The sequence below is a fragment of the Ochotona princeps genome, chromosome 5 (genome assembly GCF_030435755.1).
Source record: "Ochotona princeps isolate mOchPri1 chromosome 5, mOchPri1.hap1, whole genome shotgun sequence".
In the NCBI taxonomy this organism is placed as follows: Eukaryota; Metazoa; Chordata; class Mammalia; order Lagomorpha; family Ochotonidae; genus Ochotona; species Ochotona princeps.
Window position 1 is genome coordinate 25,479,037 of NC_080836.1, and position 26,520 is coordinate 25,505,556.

The window sequence follows — 26,520 nt, forward strand, 5'->3', positions numbered from 1 at the left end:
TTAACCCACAGATTGGCAAACTGTCTCTCCTATTCTCGGCTTATCCCTTTGTCTCTCCATCATTATTTAATTAATTAATCTTTAATTAAATTGTTTTAATTAACACCAAGAAAGTATCCACATACAAATCAATTAAGGAAAGTCTATGCTAAACAAAGATAAGAAATATCTTGAGTTTTATATGCCAATTGTTAAGAATTTTTTGGTGAATTAGGTTCCTACTGCTGACTGTCTTTAATTCTGACAAGTCCCTTTAGAGCATGGTGCTAATTCTGACAAGTCCCTAACAACTGTATACTTCTCTGCATGTCTAAAAATGTGTGAAGATCAAGGAATATGAGGTGGTAAAAGCACGCCTTTTATTCAACAAAAATCTCTTAGGAAAATCCACAGAATAAGTAACGGAAAGTAAAATGTTTTAATAAATATATTTAAACAGAAAATTAAATCAGAAATAATCCATTCAATTTCTTATTAGTTTTTATCAAATTATTAGTTTTTATCAAAGTACATGATTATTTCTTTTATCAAAACAAAATCTTTCAAGATATAGAACAGCAGCTTCAATAATAAAACAGGGATTTCAAGTCTATTTTATGACTTATTCATGCTGCAAAGAGAATGTCGCCTTCAATATTTTGATGGTAGATGTAGTAAACTTATACAATACCATGGTGTATCAGGTATAGACACAGTGAGTAACTCATCAAGAGAGTGTGACATGGATTAACATAACTGGTGCATTAAACGAGCAGATATTTGAGGTCAGATAAAAATATAATATGTTGAATATTTTGTGTGGCCATCAAGCACAATTTAGAGGGGAGAATGCTTGTACCTTCATTTTGTATCTTATCTGAGAATATTTAAAAGAAGCTTATGTTAGTACAAGAAAAATTTGAAAACCAAACACTTAAGGAGTTTGGAAGAAGGAAAATGCATACCAAGAAAAAAATCTGCATGGATTTCAAAACTTTTTGCATGAAAATAATCTTTCCTTCCATGAGCTTCTGAAATCACCTTCATATTTGAAGAAACAGACAACTCAGTGCCAATACTAACGCCTAACAATCTCTAATTCCTGCATTAGAAAATTTCACGTTTGTTACCAAACAAAAATAAAACAGTAATAGCTGCCACAGCCCCAAAACAAGTAACAGTAAGGAAAAAATTATATCAGCAAAAAGCACTTAGAGATTTATTTGGTTGTTGTTTTTCCTTTCCTCTTCCAGGCATTCAAGATCTTTAATGGCTATCTAAGTGCAAATTTGTCTCATATAAATGTAGAAGTGCTGTAACTTGAAGAGTATTTTATCAAGACAGGAATTCTGAAAGTTCTCTTGAAATACATGTATACACCCTTGTCACTATTAACTATTCTAATCTGATACAAACTAGAAATCAAATCTCATTGCTGAAATTCCAAGATTCTAGCTGAAATGCACCATTTTACTTAGCTTCATGGACCACACCCTCCCCATGAAATGACAATATCACTTTTTTTTACACGTTTCTAATACATTTATTTATTTATTTTTAATCTATTTTATTGTATTGTTGTTGACAATCTTTACATAGTTAATTACACTTTGCCATACTACATGCAAGCACAGTGTCATGTCTCGGAGAAGACACTGTCAATGTATTTTAGACAGAACACTTTATTATTTATTTATAATTTTATGAGCACCCTCTTCTGCCTGCTAACTATCTAATGATAGTAAAAGGCCAGCCAGGTCTGAGTCAGGCTCAAGGCAGGAGTCTCTCACTTCGGAGGCAGGAACCAACCGTTCACACTGCATGTTGCCTCCCAGGCTGTGCGTAGAGGAGCCAGGAATTGAATCCACTGACTTGACATAGGATATAGGTGTCCTGAAATGTATCTTAACTGCTAAGTAAAAACACTACACAAAAGCTACTTCTAATGTTACAATGAAGATGTGATAAATGAGAAGTTTTTAACAATTGCAGTTTAATAAAATATATATTTGCTTATAAAATATCAGTAAATAAAAAAATAAGAATCTCTGGGAATAGAGTAGTAATATCCTCAGTGAAAATGGGCTTTATAGGCAAAAGTCACTTTTGAGTGAGTCAATCTACCACAAACTAAAAATGTACCCTGAGTCATTTTATTTGAAAAATAATGACTTTGTATTTTACAAATGATAAATATTATTTGATAATGACTATTTGTAAAATAGTAAAATGATATAGTCATTATCATTAAATCCTCAATCTTGCTAACTGACCAATTCTGAACATTTTTCACAGAAGGCTTAAAACGAATGATCCAGTGTTAAAGGAGTTCATCTCTGGCCAAGAATGAAAGTATGAATTCTCAGGTTTGAGATAGGACAGCTAAATACATCTGCAATGCTTTTGGTAAAGACATTCATAAAGAATAAGTACCAGGAAATGATCATATACGTTAAGCAGCAGCATATGAAAGTGAAGAGAACAATGTATGTCACAATTCTACATAATTCTATGCCAATGGATAACATCAAAATGTCACTATAAAGTTCCACAGATGTCTTACAAAGTCTGAACTTAGTACAGCTTGCCACAATTAGGAATTTGAATTTCTTTTTTTTTTAAAGATTTATTATTATTGGAAAGCCGAATATACAGAGAGAAGAGACAGAGAGGAAGATCTCCCACCCAATGATTCACTCCCCAAGTGAGCCGCAACGGGCCAGTGAGCGCCAATCCAATGCCGGGAACCAGGAACCTCCTCCAGGTTTCCCACACGGGTGCAGGGTCCCAAAGCTTTGGGCCGTCCTCAATTGCTTTCCCAGGCCAGCAGGGAGCTGGATGAGAAGTGGAGCTGCCTGGATTAGAACCGGTGCCCATATGGGATCCCGGTGCGTTCAAGGCAAGGACTTTAGCTGTTAGGCCACGCCGCCAGGCCCAGGAATTTGAATTTCTATTGCTTAAGAAGATACCGTGTATCAGTGAAGTATAGGAAACCTTCTCTCTATAAATTAATAAAAATAGAAAATAAAGTAATCTGCACACCATCTGAGTTTGGCACACTGGAAAAGATGGACCAGTTCTGAACCTCAAGAATGATTGACAGAAAGAATCAAATCACAACAAACAATATTAAAATCTGTCATGCTAAAATAAAAGAAAAAGGAACCATTATTGCCCCAGAAAAAAAAAAATTCTGTTGTTCCAGGCTCATTTTTGTTCCCAAAACTCTGCTTGTATTTATATTAAGAGCACATTCTTGTCATATTTGTCAAATTATACCTTAATGGAGCATACTTATGAAACAGTGAAAGGTACATATTAAACCAAGCATCCGTTTAAGAAACAGTAAGAAATGTGATTATTAATCACAAATGATATTGAATGGTTATTATCTTAGAAAATATTTGCCACCTATAAGCTACTTTATACATCTATAAAATTGCAAACACTATCCATGTTGTTTGGTTTTGTGAAGTAATGAGGTAAATAACTGGTTTCCTTGAGAAATAAAATGAACATTCATTAAATTCTGTCCCTCAACAGTGTGTGGTTTTTGTGTGTTAAGGAGTAGAGATACATCAACATAAAACAGATATTTGAGAATTTATAACAATCATCCAACCAAGGATGATTTAGTGGATCTAGACAAAAATTCACATGGAAAATTAAAGTTGATACAGAAATAATCTAAGTAAGAAGATGAAATGAGTGAGTGGCATTAATTCAGAAGCTAAGTCCATGAAGAATAAGAAATCTTTTATTTTAAGCCAAGCACACTCTACTGGACCGGAGCTGAGCCCAGAAATGGATCAAGACAAGCTCTACCAGTGTGAATCAGAACCTTAGAGAGAGTGAGTCAAAGTTTTCAGAATCACATATAGAAATAGAAAGAAGGTGCCGCCTTATCCAGCTGGGAGATCACAACATGGTTCTGAATCATCTTCCAAAGAAAAGGGATTAACTCAGAAAATATTCTTGTGCATCTTAATCATCTTCACGTACTTCACCCTCATGATACAAATATAGTCCTCCATTTTGTAAATCTTAACATTTTTGTTCATTTTGCATATCCATAGCCTTCCATAGACATTTCAAGGAAAACTGGGGAAACAATTAGCTGCTACCAAGGTGCTTTGTGCAAAGATTTTAATAAAAATAAATATTTCCTATAAAAATTCCAAATTTATCCTAAATGTATTCAACTTCCAGGTTCAAATGCTATATATGACTATGAGGATCTTTAGAGAAAAAAACAATATGAAAAATAATAGCTAATATTTCTCCAAAAGTTTCTTGATCAATATAATTTATTGATCATATTATTAGGTCCATCTTCAATCTCTGACAATATTGCTTAAGAATGATTCTCAGTTGTAAAGGTAGCACTCTCAAGGGAGTAATATCAGAATCATTTGGTGGACTTTTTCAAATAACACAATTTTCTTTAGGACCAGCATTATGGTGTGTTGCGTTAGGCTGTTCCTGTGATGCTGGCATTCTGTATGGGTGTTAATTTGCATCCCCATGGCTCCACTTCTGATCTAGATTCCTATTAACACACATAGGAAAGCATCAAATTATGGCATAAGTCCTTGGGTCACTGTCATCCACATGAAAGACTCAAATGGAAATTTTGGCCATTGAAGACATTTAAGGAACAAACGAGGAAATAGAAAATCCTGTCTCCATATGTGCCTCTCTCTAACTGTATTTCAAATGAATCTTCAAATGGCATAGCCTTCTAGAATTCATCTTTCTGATTTCCCTCCAAAGAGGAATATACATATGTTTCTCTTTTAGAAAACCTGTTTTGTAGACAAGTGTTTTAATTAATAATGGACCTAAGCATCCTGGCTTGAATATTCAAAAACAATCCAAAAAAAAAAAAAACCACAATTCAATTGTGGCATGATGGTAAGAAAAAAATTTTTGAAGTCTGACCCAAACCCAAACCTATAGATAATATCTGTGATTTTCTCAGAAAATCAGTTTGTTATCCATAAAAGGAGATCGACAATCACTTCTATTTGCAGAATGTTTTTTAGCACATCCAGTAAAATTCAGATACCAACATTTGGGGGCAGATTTACCCTTCTAGTGTAGAAGAAAGAACTCACATATCCCATTTACATTGTCTTTAAATCTGAATGCTTTGAGCTAAAATTTCATCTACTAGAAGATGGGAAAAGCACTGTATATGTTGATTTCACCCCAAATAGTAGGTATTCAATGGGATGAGATATAGAATAAAGTTTTACAATGTTTACCACTATATCCTTGTGCATGCTTTTAAGGAAAGTTAGGCTGATACACAATGTGTGGCTTTCCCCTCACATCAGTGTTTTGTGAAATAAAGCTTTTATATATTTTTTTTACATAAACAATGTTTTCTTGGGTATGTTCAAAGTACCTAAAAATGTTTGCAAAGCTAAAGAGATACTCATTAGAACAGAGACCAGTGACAGGTATTCACTCAGACTTCCATCGGTTCATTATTTTTGCTTACATGGTATGGCACAGATTTTATGTAATTATACATGCAAGGAATATTTCAGTTTCATCATTAGCTCACAAACTGTCATGGTGAATGTGAAGCCCATCATATTCAATGGCAGCTGTTCTGTGACATGCTGATAAATGCATAGCTTACAAGCAGTGACAGATGAGCCCAACCCTCCCAACACCCCTGCCCCGCGCCCATCATTCAATTACTTCCACGTATTTACTCACTTTTTAAGTGACTATGAAATTGTGTGACTTAAACTTGATTTCAAAGAGTATTTACTCTCATTAAATATTTCCAATAAACTTAGTTTTTATAGTTCAACATTAAGATTTTGTGCAGAATTCGAGTGGATTGCCTAATTAAAATCACTTTTTCCTAATATTCTAACTTTGTAGAGAATTGTTTTATAAATTAAATACAATCTAAGTAACAGATCAATTCCTACAAGTACTTAGGTATTCACGAATTTGCACTTTGCAGGATTTACTAAAAACAGTTGGCTTTCAATTCATGAATTTATTCCTCTAACACATTTCTGTGAGAGAACAGCTGGGACTAAGCCAAACTAAACTGAAAAACTGGGGACTCAATCTAGCTTTACTTCACTGAGTGACAGGACTCGGGTACTTGAGATATCACATGCTGCCTCCTGTGCATGTTATCAGGACACTAGAGTGAAATACAGCTAAGATTCAAGTCTAAGCACTCTAACACAACATGCAAGCATTCTAAGTTACATCATAGTCTTTGTCATAATACCAAGTGCCACTCCAAATAGTTTTTGTTATTGTTGGTAAGATTTATTTACTCTTGTTGGAAAGGCATATCTACAAAGAGGAAAGACAGATTTTCCATCCACTGATTCATTCCCCAAATGGCAGCAACAGCCAGAGCTGAACTGATCTTAACGTAGGAACAAGTAGCTTCTTCTGGGTCTCCTACACCGGAGAAGCATCACAAGACTCTGGGCCATGTTGCATTGCTTTTCCAAGGCATTAAAGGGGAGCTGGATGAGAAATACAGCAGTCAGGACATGGACTGATGACTATATGGGATGCTGGTGGTTCCAAGGGGAGGATTAGCCAATGAAGCCATCATTCTGGGACCCCAAAAGTTTTAATATTAAAGTTCATACTTAGTTTTATATTTACAACACTGTTCATGAAAGCCAAAATATAGACTAAAGCAAGATGCTCATCATCAGATAAATGCATAAAGAAAGTGAACATAAATATTCACTATTCAGCCAAAAAATAATGAAATACTATAATTTGTAATAAAAAGAATGGGACTAGAATATATCATGTTCAGTGAACCAAGCTAGGCATGTTTCCCCCTATAAGTGAGAGGTAAAATTTGAAATAAACAGAAACAAATAAAAGCTGTGAATAAAAAAAAAAAAAAGACAGGAGGGAGGGAGGGGAGGGAGAGAGTGAGGGAGGGAAAGAGGCGGGGGAGGGGACGGGAGGGGACGGGAGGGGAGGAGAGAAGGAGTACCTTGATCTAAACAGAGTGGTAATTTTGTGATTACTAGAGGCTGGGTAGAATAAGAGAGTTTGAATTTCTTTACAAAAAGGAAACTGGCTGTGTTTCATTAGTTGTGAAATATGTTAATATGAGACACTAATATCACTGATACCAAGGAAGTCAGGTAAGGAGCATGGGGGAACCCCTCATATTAATTCCTTAAAATTTGTTTTATCAGTTTAAACCTATTCTGAAATAAAACATCTAGGATACTAAACATCCATAATAATAATTGCTGTTCTTACAGTGATATATTGCATATTAATAAAAAACGGCAAAGGCAGGGAATGATGGCTCAGTAGCTAAATCATCTGCTTCAAAAGACAGGATTCTATATTGGCTCTGGCTGCACCACTTTCAACCAGCTCCCTGCTTTGTGGCCTGGGAGAGCAGTCAAGGACCACTGAAAGCCTTGGGACCCTGCACTGTTCGTGGAAAACCCTGAAGAAGCTCCTGCCTCCTGGCTTCTGATTGGCTCTACTATAGCTGTTGTGGCCACTTGGGCAGTGAACAGGTGGTCAGAAAATCTTTCTGTAAACTTGCCTTTTCAATAACAATAAATGAATCTTAAAAGAGGGAGAAGGGTAGTGGGTATAAGTAGGCTTGGAAAAGAGCTTAACCGTAATTTTTAGCGAATATTCTAGCTATATGACCACCCAGGATTGAGGATGCTGGGAACAAAAGCATTTAGATTAGTTGATGTAATCATTTAGGCAGGAAAGAGTAAGACATTCTGCTTAAGTGCCAGCTCTTTGCTAAGTCAGTTCTGACAAAGTGTTCCTTTTGCTGCTACCAAAATATTTATTGGGGCTGGTACAATGATGTGGATATTAACTCATCACCTATGCCAGCACTCCAGAGTCCCTGGTTCTAGTACCAGCTGCTGTACTTTCAATGCATCTCCCTGCTATTGTCCTGAGGAAGATGCAGAGCCACTTTGGACCCTACACTTGTGTGGAAGAACCAGAAAAATTTCCTGGTACTTGGTTTCATCATGGCCCAGACCCAGCATTGTGGACATATCAGGAATGAACTATCAGACGACTTCTCTGCATTTAAGTCTCTCTCACTCCTTCCGTTTTCAAAATAAAATAAATTTTAGGCAATTACTATTTACTATTTGTTATAAATGGTCGCTTTCCCATTGACTCCATGAAATAGCCAAAATATACTGCTTATATTAGAATTTTTGTCTCTTTTTTGCAACATAAATTATTTATCAACTATTTTATTTATATTACTAGGTTCTACAAAGTGTTGGACTGCTTCTTTTTCTTCAGTATAAAAAAATACATTTTTTTCACCAGTGAGTTACTGAATATGATCACAATTATCAAATATCACATTTTTTTTCATTTAACTATAACAAAAACTTCCATTAAAGTTAATTATTAACTGCAATCCATTAGAAATTGGACATCTGAAAATTATATCCATGCTTGTTTTTGATTTTCGATATCACTTTTCTTCATTTATCTATTAATTCTTTCTTAGAGGTCTTTGTAATGGGGGGGTGGGGGTGGATGTGTGTGTGTGTGTGTTAAGGTAACAGGAGACATAAGATATATGTGCCTTTTCTAGGCAAGCATACAAACCTCTTTATACTCCTATGAGCAAAGAGAAGGAAAGTGAGAATATGTGTGTTATTGTGTGCATGCACACACACGTATGTGTACAACAGAATTTCATTTATGGTGATATTTAGGAGAGAATCTTCATTCTTAATCAAATTTTTAAAATGAGAAATCAAACTAAACCATAAATCACAAGTAACTATTGAAAAGGATGTCGAAGAATTTTGACTTGCTTAAAAATATCAGCAAAGGTAGTGATTAGCAATCAACATAAATGGTTCTTAAGATTTTTTAAAAGATATCAAATTCAGCAGTTCTGATTCTTGCTTTCTCATAAACATCACACTTCCACAAACACATTGTGACAAACCAAGCTGAAAAAAATCACAATGCTGAGCTAGGTGACACCTCAATAAGCGTCTCTCCGTCTCTCCATATATATGGGTGTGTATGTGAATATATGTATGTATGTATATTTGACATTCATAAGCTGTGCTGGATTTCTTAAAATTGGCTCCCACTCTATAAGTGAAACCTTATAAAGCACAACATGGTCAGATATTTAAACTGAAATGCTTACTGTGGAAGGACTGGAGAATATGGATTGTCCATTCATCTGTTAACTTCCCTGTTTTTGTTATCTGAATGCATTTGAGTTGATATGAAGATTCTCTTGATTCAATCCAGCAAATCATGTCTTCATTGTAAATGAAGTCCAGAGCATGGATTTCATTTCCGTTGACTGAGCTCAGGGTTGCCAGCTTACTTCCATTAAGATAGAAAATCTCAATTGTTTCAGAATTTGCAATTAATAACATAGGTGGCCTCTCTGTCGGTTCTAGAATAAAACAGAAGAAAAGGAAGTGAGTCCGATGACAGTCACTCTTAGTCTTGCTTCACAATCTTGCCTTATTCATTAAAAACGATTCTTACACTTTCAACACATCGTTTAAAAATGCTTACCAAGCTACTTTTCAATCATGAATATGCTTTGCTGACTATTTCAGCTCCCTTTCCTCAAGCAAACATATTTCACTGGGCATTTGTATTCCTTATTCTTTAGTCATAATATGTTGTCTCAATGTGAAGGCAATGCTATTTACTTTCATTGCTAGTAAATCAAGGAAATGCCTTGGGTTGTTTTTCTCACAATAATGATGGATTTGGACTGACCTTTCCATACAATTTTCCAGGCTTCCTTTGTGAAAAAGGGCATTCCTTTTGAGATGAATGGAAGAGGTCAGAAATAGTCTCTGGAGTGGAACATACAAAGCTCATAGACTCATGTAAAAAGTACAGCTGTGACATTGGCCTCACTGGCTTCCTGACTCACCCCAACAAACAAGAAGCAGACATTCCCTTAGCAACCAGATTATGATTACTAGCCACTTCCTTCCACATTCCTTCCCTGTGTTCAGGAACACAAGATTCTATACATAAAATAAATTTGTTTTGTATCACTATTTCGAACAATGCAGCTTTGCTGACATTAGGATTGTTGATTTTTTAAATGAACACATTCTCAATAACTGATTGAAAATAACAGTAGATCTTCATACAAAGCTAGTACTCAGAGCATTTAGCTACTCATATTCAGAGTAACATTTATGCTAATTTATGCATAATAACATTATGCTAAGGAACAGAACAAATTTGAAAATCAACTGTTCTTGTTTCATGATCCACATCTAATGCATCAATAAATACTTCCAGCACTGACATCAGCATATCAGAAAGCCTACCTGTTTTCAGTGACTACTGCTTCCATCCTCATCCAAATTGCTATTATCTCACACCTACATTATTTCAACGGACTTCCAATTGGTTCCCCATTTCCACTGATGCCCTTATCCTCTTTAATGCACCCCCACAAAATAACCAGAATTATGTCTTGAAGACATAGGATAGACAAAAGCATTCTTCTACTTAATTCTTCAAAGGGCTCCCATTCCAATCAGAGCAAAAGCCATGGTTTTTCCAAGAATCTGAGGGGTTAACATATTTGCACTCCTATTGCATCTTAGCCCTCATCTGCTTACTGTGCTAGCCTTTCTTCATCTCTCCATACACACTGCAATTCTTAGTGCTCCTTGAACAGGTCACGTTCCTCCCTCCTCTTAGAAGAGGCATTCCTGATACCAGAATGGGTGAGTTCTAACTGTATAAGCCCTGGTATTCTATCTGTCTTTACTGTTTTCTTTTGCAGTTATTATCAGTAAACATAGAGTTTATTTATTATTTAGTTATTAATCATTTATTTAGTAATTACTTAGTCTGAATTGCAGAGAGAAGGAGAGAGAAAGAATGACAAATGGTTTCCTGATGTTTTTAAGAGCAAGAGCTCAAGTAAAATGAAGCCAGCAGTCAGAAGCTTCCTTCAGGTCCACCAATTAGACAGCTAAGTACTTGGTACTCTATTGCATTCCTCAAGCCATTATCAGAAGTGGAACAACCAGGACTTGCACTGATATTGTCGTAAGTGGTGGCTTTGCTTGTTATGTTGCAATGCTGACCCAATTGCTTATACTTTACATTCATTGCTTATTTACCTCTGCCACTGTATATCTAGAATTAAGAAAAGTGCTCAGAACCTAATAATTACACAATACAAATGTTCTGCATATGTGAAAATGACACAGACTCATCTATGGTAAGCTTCTTTAGAAATGTTCTGAAATACAACAAAATATCATTTTTAACTAGTAAATAAATTCAGAGAAACACTGGTAACTAAGAATTTAATCTTTTGATCAGAACATCATATTGAACTTGGTGAAGGGGTACAAAAGCATGATTAGATAAGTAAACAAGTCTAAAGTTTTAGTGACTATTCTTTAGTGGCATTTCTTATTTAGGGGTAGGAGTTATAGGTTGCTTGTCTTATCCTCAGATACAAGTACTTCAGGGGAGGTGATTCGGAGTCTCTACTGTCAAGCTTTGAACCCCAATCCTAAAATGCATCCCAAATGCCTTCCTTAATGTCTGAACCTTGAACCCCTTGTAAATCTCCCAATACAGACACAGGATTTCCCCTATACCTTGAAAAATGTTCAACATTTTTGATTTATTGAAACAAAAATAATGAAACAAAGATAAAAAAATAAACACTGTACCCTAAAAGTTTCTTCCTACTGCAGACAGTACACATACCTTTTACTGTAAGTGCATAAACCATCACAGAGTAAAAAACCAGAACAATAGCAACAACAACAATAATAGTAATAATGACATGTAAGTACAGGTGTCACTGTTGCAGTGTAGTGAGTAAAACTACTGTCTACTAAGCCAGAATCCAGTTCATGTGCTGGCCAAAACATCTCTAATATAACGGGAAAAGCTGTAGAAGATGTGCGAAGAAGTTGGTCTCCTGCACTGTTGTGGGAGACTCGGGTGAAGTTTCTGACTTTTGATTTTGGCCTGACCCAGTTTTGGACATAACAAGCATTTGAGTAGTGAATCAGCAGATAGAAAATTGGTATCAGGGCCAGCATCATGGCTCTACAGGCTAATCCTCCATTTTCTAAGTGCTGAAATTCCATATGCATACTAGATCATATCCTGGCTGCTCCACTTCCAATCCAGCTCCCTGATTATGATCTGGGAAAGGTGCAAGAGATGGGTCAAGTCCTTGGCACCCTGCACCTACCTAGGCAAGCCAGAGGAAGAGGCTTGAGCTCTGGGCTCCAGGTTCCTGGCTCCTGGCTCCTGGCTTCAGATTGGTTCAGCTGCACCTCTTGCAGCCATTTTCAGAGTAAAACAGCAGAAGGAATATCTTTCTGTCTCTCCTCTCTGTAAATGTCTGTAAATTTACTGTTCTAATGAAAACATTAAAAAAAAGAATTGATGTTTTTCTCTCCCTCATCCTCTCTTCTTCTCTCCCTCACTTCTCTTTGTATAACAATGTGTTTCAAATAATTATATAAATATATAAATTATATATAGATAGATAGATAGAGATATTCCCCACTCCTCAGAATCTATTTAAACAAAATGAATCCAGCATCTGAGAGTTACAGGCACCTCACTATTTATGAACAACTCAACTCACAATAGCTAAGAAATGTAATCAGCCCAGAAACCCACCAGTGGATGACTCGACAAAGAAAATGCAGTACACAAATACTATGGAATATTACTCAGTCATAAGAACGAAGTCGTGTCTGTTGCAACTAAATTGATGCAAATGGAAACCATCAGGCTTAGTAAAATAAGCCTGTTCCAAGAAGATATATAATGTTCTCTTTAATCAGTGATAACTAAAAGAGTAGCAAAAAAACGTAATACATACATAGGTGTAAGAGTGACAATTTGAGATTTGATTATTGCATATAGCCACCTTTGCTTATACTTCTAAATTAGTTTTTTTTGCTTATTTGCATACTTTTTGTTGTTATTTGTTGTTACTTTCTACTTGCTGTATATTGGTATCTTTAACTAAAGGAATACTAAATTTATGAATAAATGCAAATAAATAAAAATACTAGTAACATTTCCACAAACACCTTATCAGAAACATCAATAAAATTGTAAATCATCTTTGGATACCACAACACTCTCAACTAACTATCCTTGCTTGATCTCTTTTTTTATTATTATTCATTAATTTTTTTTACATACAAAGTTAAATGTTTATTAAACATCAGCACAAAAGAATGGCGAAAAGCAAATGTAGAGAAGCAAGAGCAAAGATTCTCAAGCATACCATACATCACCAGAGTGAAGGGGAGAACCCAGCACATCATCCCCTTTGACATCACGGGGTTGTTTCAGTCATTCTCTGCAAGCGCGACATCCTCCCGGGATAGAGGAGAGAAAGATCCCTCACTGCGCGGCTGAGGGGTTTTTAGGCTAACGCCCTGGTCCGAGTCAAGGAGCCGGGTGGGGATGTGTGCCAGTGTCTTATCTTTTTCTCAAAACATAAAGACTTTGTTATCCTCCCGGCACTGGCCAGGTGCCGGAAGAAGCAGCAGCCTGCCAGGACCTACAGGGTGAATTTAGGGTCATGTCCGAAGCCTACGCTAAGCCTTCGAAGAAAAACTCTCCCTTTTACATTCGGCCCTAGAATTGGGAAAGGCATAGGCATACCTTACAGAGAGGTTCTGCTTAACAAAACTGCGATACAATAAGCATATTTGACGATACATACAACAACTACATATGCACAACAGTAATAAAATACCAATTACGCAGCTTACGGGGATAAATAATCCAGAAAAATAGCGTGTAGCCATTGGACTAGAAAAAAGAAAGTCCCACCATCTATAATTAGAATCATGTTCCATAGCAGTCTGTACTTGGAGTAATCTATTACCGGTTACAGTAGTGGCTACTCGATATTCTTTAACTGTTCCTCATTTCGTCTCAAATGGGTCTTTAACTGCTCAGAATTTTGTAAGATTCACATGATGGGTAAAGAGACAGTAATCTGAGGAATGGGCAGCGCACGGGGTACCCAAGAAGGTTGAACATCATCTACTAGATCGGGCAGCAAATGAAAAACATCACCGAACCAGTAGAGAACCTCAAGATGCTCTATGCATCCAACAAACAGAGAGGGTAATCCCATACGTGCCAACTCCCCGGCCCTAGCATGTTAATTTCATATAACATGGAAAAATTGGCTGCTGGAAGTACAGTAAAATGACATACATTAATAGCATGTGTTAACAAACAGGGTTCTACAGCTCTGACGAGACCATTGTACACTGGGCCCCTATCTGTAGGGACACAATCTTGTAGTTGATACGTAACATTATGTTCATCTATATGGGTTCCATCCATTTGAGGTCGTAAGAAAGTTGAATCAATTAACACAGGTAACACATGAAAAGAACATAACACTTTAGTCACCTGGGGAAGATAATAAACTACCATTCCATAACACCAAGTCGGGGTGCAGTTGGCAGGAGATTGTACTGCTGAAATCCATTAATTACATTGTATTATGTGACATAGTTTCATAGGTACTGGGATTCTTTCCACACCTCCCCACACCCTCTCCCCATGGTGGATTACTCCACCTTGTTGCATAACCACAGTTCAAGTTCAGTTGAGATTCCCTCTTTGCAAGCATATACTAAACATAGAGTCCAGCATCTTATTGTCCAGTCAAGTTCAACGGCTTCTTAGGGAGACCCGGCCTGCTTGATCTCTTAAAACTGTCTTAAACAACATTATTCTTGCCCTTGCCATTCCCTAGTTCAATGGTCCAGACTTGGTTTTGTTCCTGTACTATTAGGCTGTTGGATAATATGTTTTTCAGGCTATGGCACAGTCTTAGATGGCTGTGTTTTCACTTTAATAAAGAAAGGCTGGCACTGTTGTTGGTGCATACTGTATTTATTTTACAATTGACCTTTCAGTGAAACTGCTTTTCACTGTAGATGGTTTTACATTGAAAGCTTCCTTGCTTTAAAGCTATATGTAAACCCTAAGAATAGACTTCATTTCTGTGTGAGAAACTAGTTAGTTAAGTATATAACAAGCATGCTATGGGGAACAACTTAACCATTATATAAAAGAGTATTGAGATTCCCCTGAGAGAAACAGATAAGATTGGTTAACAGTTCAAATAGGTAATGCTTATTTCTGTTTTAAAGTATTTATTTATTTGAAAGGCAGACTTTTTCCTTTCACAGAGAGAGTCACAGAGGGAGATCTCCATCCACCTATTTTCTCCCCAAAAGGTAACAATGGAGCAGGGACTAATCCAAAGCCAGAAGGCAGGAGCTTCTTCCAGGTATCCCATGTGGGTGCAGGGGACCAAGGATTGGGGATCCTTTCCTCAGCAAATTGGCAGAAAACTGGATACTAAGAGGAGAAGTCAGGAATTGAAAATGCACCCAAATGGGATGTCAGCATTGCAGGTAGCAACTATACTCACTACTGTGCCATAACCGCACCCCTATAACACTTATTTGACAAAATATATCAATTCATTTGATTTTTTCCTAAACTTTTTTTGAGTAATTCACTTGATCTGTTTTGAATTACTGATTTTAAAATTAAAGATAAAAAGAATTTCAGTAATGAAAAAGTCAAATATCTGATCATCTAATTTGGTTTGGTTTAATAGAAATGACTTTAGAAATACAGATGACATAGTGGATGAAAAATATTTATAGTTGTATTTAGGAAGCATTTTAATGAATTAAAACAGTAAGTGTGACTTTCCTCTCTGCACCAACATTGGATTAAGTTGGGAGGAAGAATCTATCAAAACACAGAAACTCACAAAAATCATCAAGGTCTGAGGATAACTTCTTTTAGCCTGGTTCATGCTGTAAGCTGATACGGCCCTGGCAAGGAGTGCAATCTGTCTCTACCTGGAGTGCATCTGATCTCTGTTGTGCATCATTACCTCCAGTTTCACATGCTGACTGAAGATGCATCATTAGCTTGGGTAATGAGGATAAAAGACTGAGCAGAATAAATGTGATGCTCTTGTTGGATGTCATCCTTTGAGTCAACGGGTAGTTTTCTCAAAGGAACAGTGGGGGAGAACACTGGAGGACTTCTGTCAAAGCAACACCTACATGAACACTTACTGAGAGGTAATAAGCATTCACCTTCCACATAGAAGAGATTGAAACACAAGAAACCACTCACTCAACGCTGGGACTCAGAGAACAACAATTAGGTTGAACACACCTCTAAAACAGGCGATAAATCGACTAGAGGAGGAAAATTGCTCTCATACACATGACAGTTATTTAGAAGGATCAAAACGAATAGCTTTGTTCTCTGAACAATAAAGGTGTGGATTGTGCTATGTATGACCAAAAAGTGATTTAACCTTTTCCCAAGACTGTATGTTGTATTAATCAGTGTCAAAATCTTTGGTGGATTTCCAAAAATTGTGAGCAGAGAAACAGGGAAACACAGAAGAAAGCCTATTTGACTAGATTCGTTAGAAACATGCATTTTAACTTCAAGCCATTATAACATTATAAATAACCTTTATCCTCTCACTCTCAAAAGCCTTCTAAAAGCATGTGTACATATTTATAGAGATGGGTCAGAAGCAGAGACAAGACTGCTTTCTAAAAACTCTAGTATGCATGGTGGTCTTTGCAAGGGATGGTTTAACCAACTGCGCCACCACATCCATCCTGCTAATATGCATTTGCATATAGTTGATGTTAAATAAACTGTTTCAGTGTAAAAAAAAACTATTTTTAGAGTTTCATTTGAATATTTTCCTTTTAATTAAGATAATGTTTATTTATAAATTATCTTCTTTTTGAGTTGGACTAATGGAATGGGTATACAATATTCATATTAGTATATATCACCTAATTTTACCATGTTTTAATTTGCTTTAACTAAATATGTAATTGTGGGTAATCATCTCTACTGAATGAAGTTCAGTAGGTGTAACTCATTTCTAGAATCCTAGCTAAAAGATTAAACAAACCAATGTGTGTGCTCAGTTTTTAAGAGTGTGATAAGAAAACGAAAGTAGTGAGAAAACTGTAACTTACATAGTACAAAAATCGATTATAAAACAATATAAAAACATATGGTAACAGAAACAGAAAATTTGAAGTATTCTTTCCTTCATCACACTCAAATCATAAAAAGCTGAAAAACTAAGAAAAATGATCATGTACTTAGAAATGAGAAAACTCAGTTCATAACAAAGTTTTATAAAACCATATAAGAAATCAATAGCAAAAATCTTCACCAAGATACTTGATAATCAAGCCCTCTTCAAACATAAGGAAAAAAACCTTAAATGTGCACATGAAAAATCAACTGACATATAAGGAATGCAAATTAAACTCACAGGAGACCTCTCACAGGAAACTCTGCAGGCCAGAAGAGAATGGGACGATGTATTACAGATTCTAAAAGCAAAAAATTGTCGGCCCACAATAACATACCCAGCAAAACTTTCCTTTGTCTTTGAAAATGAGATAAAATCCTTCCACAGTAAAGAAAGGTTAAAAGAATTTGCCTCTTCCAAATCTGCCCTACAAATGATACTTAAAGATGTTAGTTCCCACCAAAACCAAACGCAAATGTGAAGAACATCCCAGTAAAATAACAGAAGACTAAATCAACGAACAACCCATTGCTAAAACGACAGAACCAAATTACCACGTATTTGTATTAACCTTGAATGTAAATGGCATGAACTCATCCATCAAACCTCAAAGATTAGTGGACTGGATTAAAAAACACAACCCATCTATTTGTTGCCTACAGGAGACACATTTCATCTACAAAGATCAGTGGAAACTCTATCTCATGGATTTTGACTTTTTTTGTTTCATCTGTTCAAAACACTTTCTTCTCATTAAATTCTTCAATGACTCATAGATCATGCAGTAGCATCATTTTGTTCAAGAAGGCTCTTGAATTTCTTTTTCTTTTGTTCATTGGCCATTCTGTAGAAAGTTATTTAACTTCATAGTGTTGTTCATTTCTTCTTTTTCTTCCTGTTGTTGATTTTGTGTTGTGGCTTTTCATTTAAGGGGATGTATAGTAACTGTGTAATGGAGACTATTATATCCAGGTGTGAGGATACAATGCAGTATGCATCTCTACTTCCAGATCAAAAATGGACTCCCAATGAAACGGTTTACTATATCTTGACATTGGGATGCTGGACTCTCTGCCATTGTCCATGCCCGCAATGATGGGCATATGACTGTGTAAGAAGAACTACACTATAGTTATTTATAGGGGAACTCAGTAAGGGAAGAGGGAATTGGAGAGGGGATAAGGGAAATCCCATGGTCTATGGAACTGTGTCATAAAATGATAATAAAAATAAGTTAAATTATAAAAGTAGAAATAAAAAAAGAAATCAATAGCTATTTTATGAAACATGTACCATAATCTTCACAAAAAAGACAAGATATTTTTAAGAATATAAATTGTGCAAATAACAGAAAAAGCTTATTTATAATAGAAAGTATACGGATGAGAGTGATGGATTAATTGTACAAGTGCATCTCACATGCATACTGGTTCAAGTCCTGGCTGCTCCTCCTCCCATATAACTCTCTCCTTGTGGCCTGGAAAAGCAGTTCAGGATGGCCCAAAGCTTTGTGACCCTGCACCCACCTGGGAGATCTGAAAGAAGCTCCTGGCTTCAGATCATCTCAGCTCTGGCCATTGTGGTCACTCAGGAAGTAGACCAGCAGACAGAAGATTTTTCTGTCTCTCCTTCTGTGTATCTGCCTTTTCAATAAAAATAAATAAATCTTCAAAAATTTATTAGTGTGCTGACAAAGATATATGCAGTATCACTCATTGTTTATAAATTGTTTTCTATCTTTCGTCATTTTATGTGTGATACTGAATTATGCTTTCTTTGGTGCAAATGTATTTTATTGTTTTCTCATTTACTTAGAATATATAGATCACAGGCATCCAATTAGAACCTGAAAGAAATAAGTGCCTTCCAGAAAGATCTAACCTGGTAAAAGACTGAGACCATTCAGCAAAGATGTATATTTTTACAATCAACTTTACTGCCTTTCATAAAAGCTGTATAGTTGCACTGGGTCATAAGGAATTAGTGGGACACAGCTGTTTGGTGGACTTATTGCTGCCTACTGGTGTGGGCTGGTGGTGATGCAGCAAGCCAGGCCTGTGCCTGCTGAGTGGCTTGTTTGTTTTGGTATTTTGGTTGTTTTGAAGTTTTTTGTACATTCTGGAGATCAGCCCTCTATCACCTATGTAGTGCGCAAAGATCTTCTCCCATTCTGTGGTTTGCTTTTTTACTTTGTTGACTGTTTCCCTTGCTGTACAGAAGCTTCTTAGTTCGATGAGGTCCCATTTGTTTATTTTGGTCTTGATTGCTATTGCTTTTGGTGTCCTTTTTAGGAAGTCAACACCTACCCCTAGATCTTGCAGGGTATTTCCAACATTTTCCAGAGGGAATTTTCATGGAAACATTGGAAAAGGTTGGCCTAAGCAGACTCCTTGAGTAAGACCTCAGAAGCATAGACCAAAAAAAAAAAAAAAATTAAACTACGTTATAGCAAGAAGATTCTGCACTGAACTAAAAGCATTCAACAAAGTGAAGAGTAAAGCAATGGAATGGTAGAAAATATTTGTAATCTATCTAATAAAGGGTGAATATATCCAGAATATATAATGAGCTCAAGAAATTCAAGAATCAAGCTTGGCAGGGTGGTGAAGGAGGCTAATCCTCAGGCCTGTGGAGCCAGCATCACTATTGGAACCAGTTCTTATCCCAGCTGCTCTACTTCCCGAAAGTGGCAGAGGATGGTCCAAGTCCTTGGAATCCTGCACCCATATGAGAAACTTGGAAAAAAATAAAACAAAACAAAAAAACCAAAAAACCTCTGGCTTTCGGCTTTGGAACAGCTCGGCTCTGGCCATTGCAGCCATTTCTGAGTGAACCAGCAGATGGAAAACCTTGTCTATAGCTCCTCTTCTCTCTGTGCTACATCTTTCTTTCAAATAAAAGTAAGCTGAAAGAAAGAATGGAACAAGAAAAGAAGGAAGGAAAGTAGGGAGGAAGCTAAGCAGGTATGAGGGAGGGAGGAAGAATGTAGGAAGGAGGAAACTCAACAATAACAAAACAGACAACCCAGCTAAGAATCGGGCACAGGATGTGTACACATAGTACACACACGATTTATTCCAAGGATGAAATAAATGTCGTCAATAGATATATGAAAAGATGCTCATAATCACTAGGCAAGAGGAAAACGTAAACAACAATGAGATTTTGCCTTATTTCTGTTAAAATGGATTATCATCTATTTTTTTTTAGGGAAAATGGTAATATAATAACCTTGTCCATGGAAAAGTATAGTAGTACAACCATTAAGGAAGACATCATAGACATTCCTCAGAAATCTGAAAATAGATCTACTGCCTAACCTGGTCATACCACACGTAACAATTCATTCAAAATAGAGGAACTCAGCATAGGAAAGAGTTACCTGTGCCCCAAAGTTTACAGCTTTTCAATTCACAATACTAAAATGCTGAGCCAACCCAGATGCTCATCAGATAATGATTAGATCAAGAATGTGTGATGTATATGTGTGAGCGAATGGCACTTAGCCACACAAAACATAAAAAAATAGAATTTTGTCTTTTGTGACTAAAGTATGCAAATGTGACCATTATTCTTACTGATATCAAGCGAATAACATTTTATTTGACTTATGGTAGCACAGAACATAAAAAAGTAATATATATTTCATATGAAGAACCTTGACAATTCTGATTAAAAGCAAATAAGTAAACAACCAAACAAAAATCTCTTTTAAGACAGAATTACTCTTTGTCTCGGTTTAGCTTTTAAGCATTTTTCAAAGATAGCAATAGCCAAATTTTCCCACAAATAAAATTATCAGAAAATTATATACAAATGAATATATTTGCCATAGGAAAGTAAACAAATACAATTTGTGTGATTTTAAATATGCTTATTTTGTTTTCTTCACATCAGATTTATTCAATTTTTAAATGAAGGCAAATATAAAGTTGTGGAACCTGTGATAATTTGTCAAACCTTTTAACTTTGATTAATACTTTGTAGGTATTATAAAATAAATGAATACATAAAGAACACCATTAAAAAAAAACTTGTTAGGTCAAGTGTGTGCCCTAATGGTTAAACTGCTAATTAAAATATTTGTGCCTTATATTGAAGTGGCTGAATTCAACTCTTGACTCTGCTCCTAGTTAACCCAAGCTTCCTGATGTTGGACACCCTGGGAGGCAGTGGTGACAACTCTAGTAATTGGGTTGTTGCCAACTATGCAAGAGATGTGGAGTAAGTTGTCAGCTGCTCGTTTCAGTGGCAGCTGCTGTTGCAGTCAAGGAGGAACTGAAGCAGCGGATGCTAACATTCTCTCTCCCACTCGCTCTTTCTGTCTCTTCCTCTGTCTCATATACAACAGATGAAAAATAGGGGCTGGTGGGTCCGGCGACGTGGCCTAGCGGCAAAAGTCCTCGCCTTGAACACCCCGGGATCCCATATGGGCACTGGTTCTAATCCCAGCAGCTCCACTTCCCATCCAGCTCCCTGCTTGTGGCCTGGGAAAGCAGTCAAGGACGGCCCAAAGCATTGGGACCCTGCACCCGCGTGGGAGACCTGGAAGAGGTTCCTGGCTCCTGGCTTCGGATCAGCTCAGCACAGGCCGTAGAGGTTCACTTGGGGAATGAATCATTGGGCGGAAGATCCTCCTCTCTGTCTCTCCTCCTCTCTGTATATCTTTGTAATAAAATAAATAAATATTAAAAAATGGGGCTGGTGTTGTGGCTCTTGAAGCACCGGCAACTCATACTGGGCCAGTTCATGTTCTGGCTGCTCCAATTCCCATCCAGCTCCCTGCTTGTGGCCTGGGAAAGCAGTGGAGGATGCTCAAGGCCTTGGAATCGTGCACACCTATGTGGGAGACCAGGAAGAAGATCCTGGCTCCTGACTTAGACTGGCTCAGCTCTGGCCATTGTGGCCATGTGAGGAGTAAAAGAACAAATCGAAGAACTATTTGTCTCTGCTTCTCTCCTTCTCTCTGTAAATTTTTTTCTAACAAAAATAAATATTAAAAAAAGAAGGGAGGGAAATACCAGTTCTTTAAAAAAGTTCTTTTAAAAAGTTTATAAATTTCACAATCTAGTATACATAAATTTGGGTCTTTAATTATTCATCCTCAAATACAGAAGCCAACAACCAGATTGTAGCAGAGATATAAAAGCAAAATGTAAGCATGTGCATTCTTTTGATGTCTAGTGTTTTCTTAGATTATGGGTAAACAAAATACATCAAGACACATAAAACACCATGGTTGTACTTTTTTTTTTTATCAGCCTTGCAAGTCTGTTGCTGAAAAAAGGCTAGAGATGTCAAGAAAGGTGCTAGACTGTGAAGATGATGTCCCCTAGTAAAACAGCAAATACAAACGCAACAGAATATTCATGAAGTGCTCTACAACCCAACCCTGACATACTTATTTACAATAATTGGGCAGAAAAAAAACAACCGGCTTGTTTCGTAATTTGTTTATTAGAAAGTCCTTCAGAAATCCTTACCTTGCTCTATCAGCGAATGGGATTTCCAACTGAGTGATGGACCAGAGTATAATCACTGCATAAAGTAAACCATTTCAATGGCCAAGTTCTCTAGCTAAGTGAGACGTAGCCTGAGAAGCCCTGGAATCCTTATAAATGCTATAGAACAGAATCTTTGGAAATAAAGTCTGAGTATAGATGAGTGAAATGATTGTCTGGCTGTGTTTATTACACAGCAAGCACATAATTTTTACTGGAGTTCATGTTTACCTTCAAGAAGGCCTTGGTAGGTAAGAGACCCATATGGAAATTCTACAAAGCCACAAGAACAACCCTTTGATGTCATCCTTATGTCAAAACCAGAGTCATTCCTGAATAAAGACAAAAATCTCTCAAGCACCCCAGTTTCCTCGGACTCCCTTACAGTGTTCAGACTTCTCTGATTCTCAGCACCCAGAGTCTTCATTTTGCTTCCCAAATGTTCAATCAATGGCTAACCTCATCCACTAAGCATTTCCCAAGCACACACCCTGTCCCAGACATGAGGCTAGTTTTTTGCCACTTACTGTTCACCAGAAATGTACACTATTGCACTCACACATACGTTCAGGATTAACATCAAAAGATCTATGTTACTGTGCTACAACTGATCTACTGGGCTCACTTCTTGCCAGAAGAATTCTGTATATCAATAGATGATTGAGTGCCATTCTCACTTAAGGCCCAATGAAATGATCAGTAGTGGAAGAGCCAGATCTTTGGACTTCTTAAAAATGGAACAAATACTGAAAAGTCAGTGTTTATAAGCCATTTGCAGGAAGTCATTCTCGGTCACATGGTATGCTGAAACTGTCACTAGCCTTATAAATTAGGAAGGTTACCAAGACAAAATGTATTACCCTTCCTTAGGATTTTTATATATTAATGCAGAATACTTTTTATTGTTATTTTTATTGGAAAGGAAGATGTACAGAGAGGAGGAGAGACAGAAAGGAAGATCCTCCGTCCTATGATTCACACCCCAAGTGACCACAAGGGAAGGTTCTGCGACCAATCCGAAACCAGGAGCCAGAAACCTCCTTCTGGGTCTCCCATGCGGGTGCAGAGTCCCAGTGCTCTGGGCCATCCTCAACTGCTTTCCCAGGCTACAAGCAGGGAGCTGGATGGGAAGTGGAGCTGCTGGGATAAGAACTGGTGCCCATATGGGATCCCGGCGCATTCAAAGTGAGGACCTTAACCGCTACACTACCGCGCCGAACCCAATGCAGAATACTTTTAAGGGGTAAAATGGAAGCCCTCTTCAAAAAAGAAAAAAAAACTGACATATTGAGTGACACATGTTATAATGACAGACATTCCAAGTATGACATAGAATCCCTCATTATACTTATTCTTGCCCAAACAGAACCAGACCTCTCAGGAGCCAGGAACAATTTCTCCACCTTCCAAAAGAAAATTTAAAACTGGAGACATCCAGTTGTAAAACTGCCCATAGAGTTTTCATGTAGTGGCCTTAAGAAACTTTATTTGAACCTTCCCCACCCCCATTTTTTTCCTTTCAAAAACTGTAAGAGAGAAAACAGCAAGAATAGGAATGTGTTCCCTTTCAAACCTTGCCCAGAGGTGTATACTATTTCCAGAGTAATACAGGTATTATAAACCCTATTCTTTCAAATTAGAGTTCCAGTACTAGAACAGTCTTCCCTCCTCCATCTGCTCAAATCAATGAGAAGCACAATGTAAGCCCTACTAAAACCCCACAAGCCATCCAACAGACCTCCTTCCCTCCTGTTCTGTTTCCTCCTTGGCAAAGGGGCACCCTCTGTACCCCAGGACACTGACTGCTTTGCTGCTGCTTCAGTGCAATCAGTGGCATCCTAGTGGCTCAGGAGAAACTTAACCATGGGAATGCGTCTAGCACTGAAATACGCTGTCCAATGAAACTGAAATTAGGAGTGACAAGTCCAAGAATTCCTAAGTAAAGCACCATTTGGTATTGTATGTGTGCGTGTGTGTGTGTGTGTATACACGTATACACATTATATATTGCATTCTGAATGAGCCTATTTCAATTCCAAGTGCTCACATTCAATATACATACTTATTTCAAAGTCAGTATAAGAAAATTAAAAGGAATATTATTAAAAATAGAATTTTCAGATGTGATGTTATCCTTTGAACCGCATTCTCAAATAATTGTAAAGGCACACATGGAGTTTTATTAGGTACCTCCAAGTCGTTATTTTAAACATTTTTCCACATGTTAAGTCCTAACACTTAATTAGAAAATAGCTTTTGATGTGCTTCAAAATAATGAACAATACCTCACGGTATGTGCATTTTAGGATGTCGTTTCCAGTGATATCGAACTGTAAAGTCACTATACTTACATCAAAGTTATTTTAAAAATTTTGTACATAATTTTTCTTTTAAAACTTATATTTGATGCTTTTAAAGTTTTAAGTACATAATTGGATTGCATCGTTTATGAAATCAATCTCAACTCTAACAACTGGGCTGTTTTTTCAATAGTAGGGTCAATCTTTCTGAGTGTATAAATGAACAAACACGTGTTACACGAAATGACAAGCAATGAAAAGTTGATCTTTCCTTCCATCTGTCACTGTGTCTAAAATCACCTGCCTCCACTTGAGCTTTTTTTCTTTTTAAGGTTCTCTTAAGACTTAAACTTTACTTCAGAAGTTCCAATACAGAGTAGGGATAATTTATTGTATTAACATGCCCAGTTACTGTTAGTTGTCACACTAAACCAAAAAAAAATATGTAATTTGAGGAGTTAACAGGAACACTGATACCATTCTAAGTTGAAGTAATTCAGCACTTTCAAAGAAGTTTTGCAACCATTGACTATCTTCACTTAAAGGCTACCACATCACATGGCCTTTCTGGTACATCTTCTAGGATGTGGTTCTAGCATCCCATTAAATCAGTTGATCTCAATAAATTATATGTGGATTACATACATGATATATATGTATGCATTACATATATGTATGTATTATATATCATATATGTATGTATTACATATATGATGTGTATGTGTTATATGAATATATAATACACACATACACATATCTCTGGTCTTAGGTCAGCCAAAATGTTTTCCCATTACCCCCAAATTTTTCCCTGTGAGACACCAAAATTGGAAGGAGTATCAAGTTCTTGAGTTAACCATACTATCTCTGGGAAATGATTGAATGTAATAAGTGGTTATGTGTACAGAGACAAAACAATGCCACCTTCCAAAGCAAATTGAATATTTCACCCAATCTGGCTTTAAAAAAAAGAATTCCATCTCACAACTGACTCACCAATTGCTAATAAGGTATGAGGGTATAGTGGGGGTTCTCATAAATTCATCAACATAATTAATTTGCAAATGTGTTATATTATTAAATAAAACCAAAAGTACAGTACAATATAATACACAATACTTTTTTACATTGAGGCCAAGCTAATTTAGCCTCAAAACACAGGGGTAAAATGCTGTCTTTTTCTATTGTAATAATCTCATCTCATAGTTAGTTACTTTGCAAGAAAATCAATATTTACTGAATACTTACTTCAAGTTGGAAACTAAACAGAAACTATTGTTTTTACTTCCAGGCAAGCTGTAAAACACAACTTGAAACTTGCTATTCAAAAACTTATGACTGCAGCACTCATTTCTATAGCCTTATTTAGAAAGACAAATTCATTGCTTTTATTTTCTCCCTTTAAATTCCTTTCTTCTTTCATTTTAGATATTTACATGTTCAAAAAATGTGGAATGAATAACCTTTGAGAAAAAAAATCTGTACGTCCTGAGGCTGTACTAAAATTGACAAGTTGGTATTTTCAGAATGCTTCTATTATTTTAGAGAAAATATGGTAAGTAAATACATACATGAATTAATTTCAAAC

At 36.5% G+C, this 26,520-nt stretch overlaps 1 protein-coding gene across 1 annotated transcript in view; it reads right to left on the reverse strand.

The window, feature by feature from the left end:
• LRP1B (LDL receptor related protein 1B) overlaps positions 1–26,520 on the reverse strand; it is a 1,366,825-nt gene that overhangs the window by 862,999 nt on the left and 477,306 nt on the right. Inside the window, exon 8 of the mRNA XM_058664204.1 lies at positions 9,167–9,424. Coding sequence (XP_058520187.1) covers positions 9,167–9,424 — 258 coding nt within the window. The remainder of the gene's footprint in view (positions 1–9,166; positions 9,425–26,520) is intronic.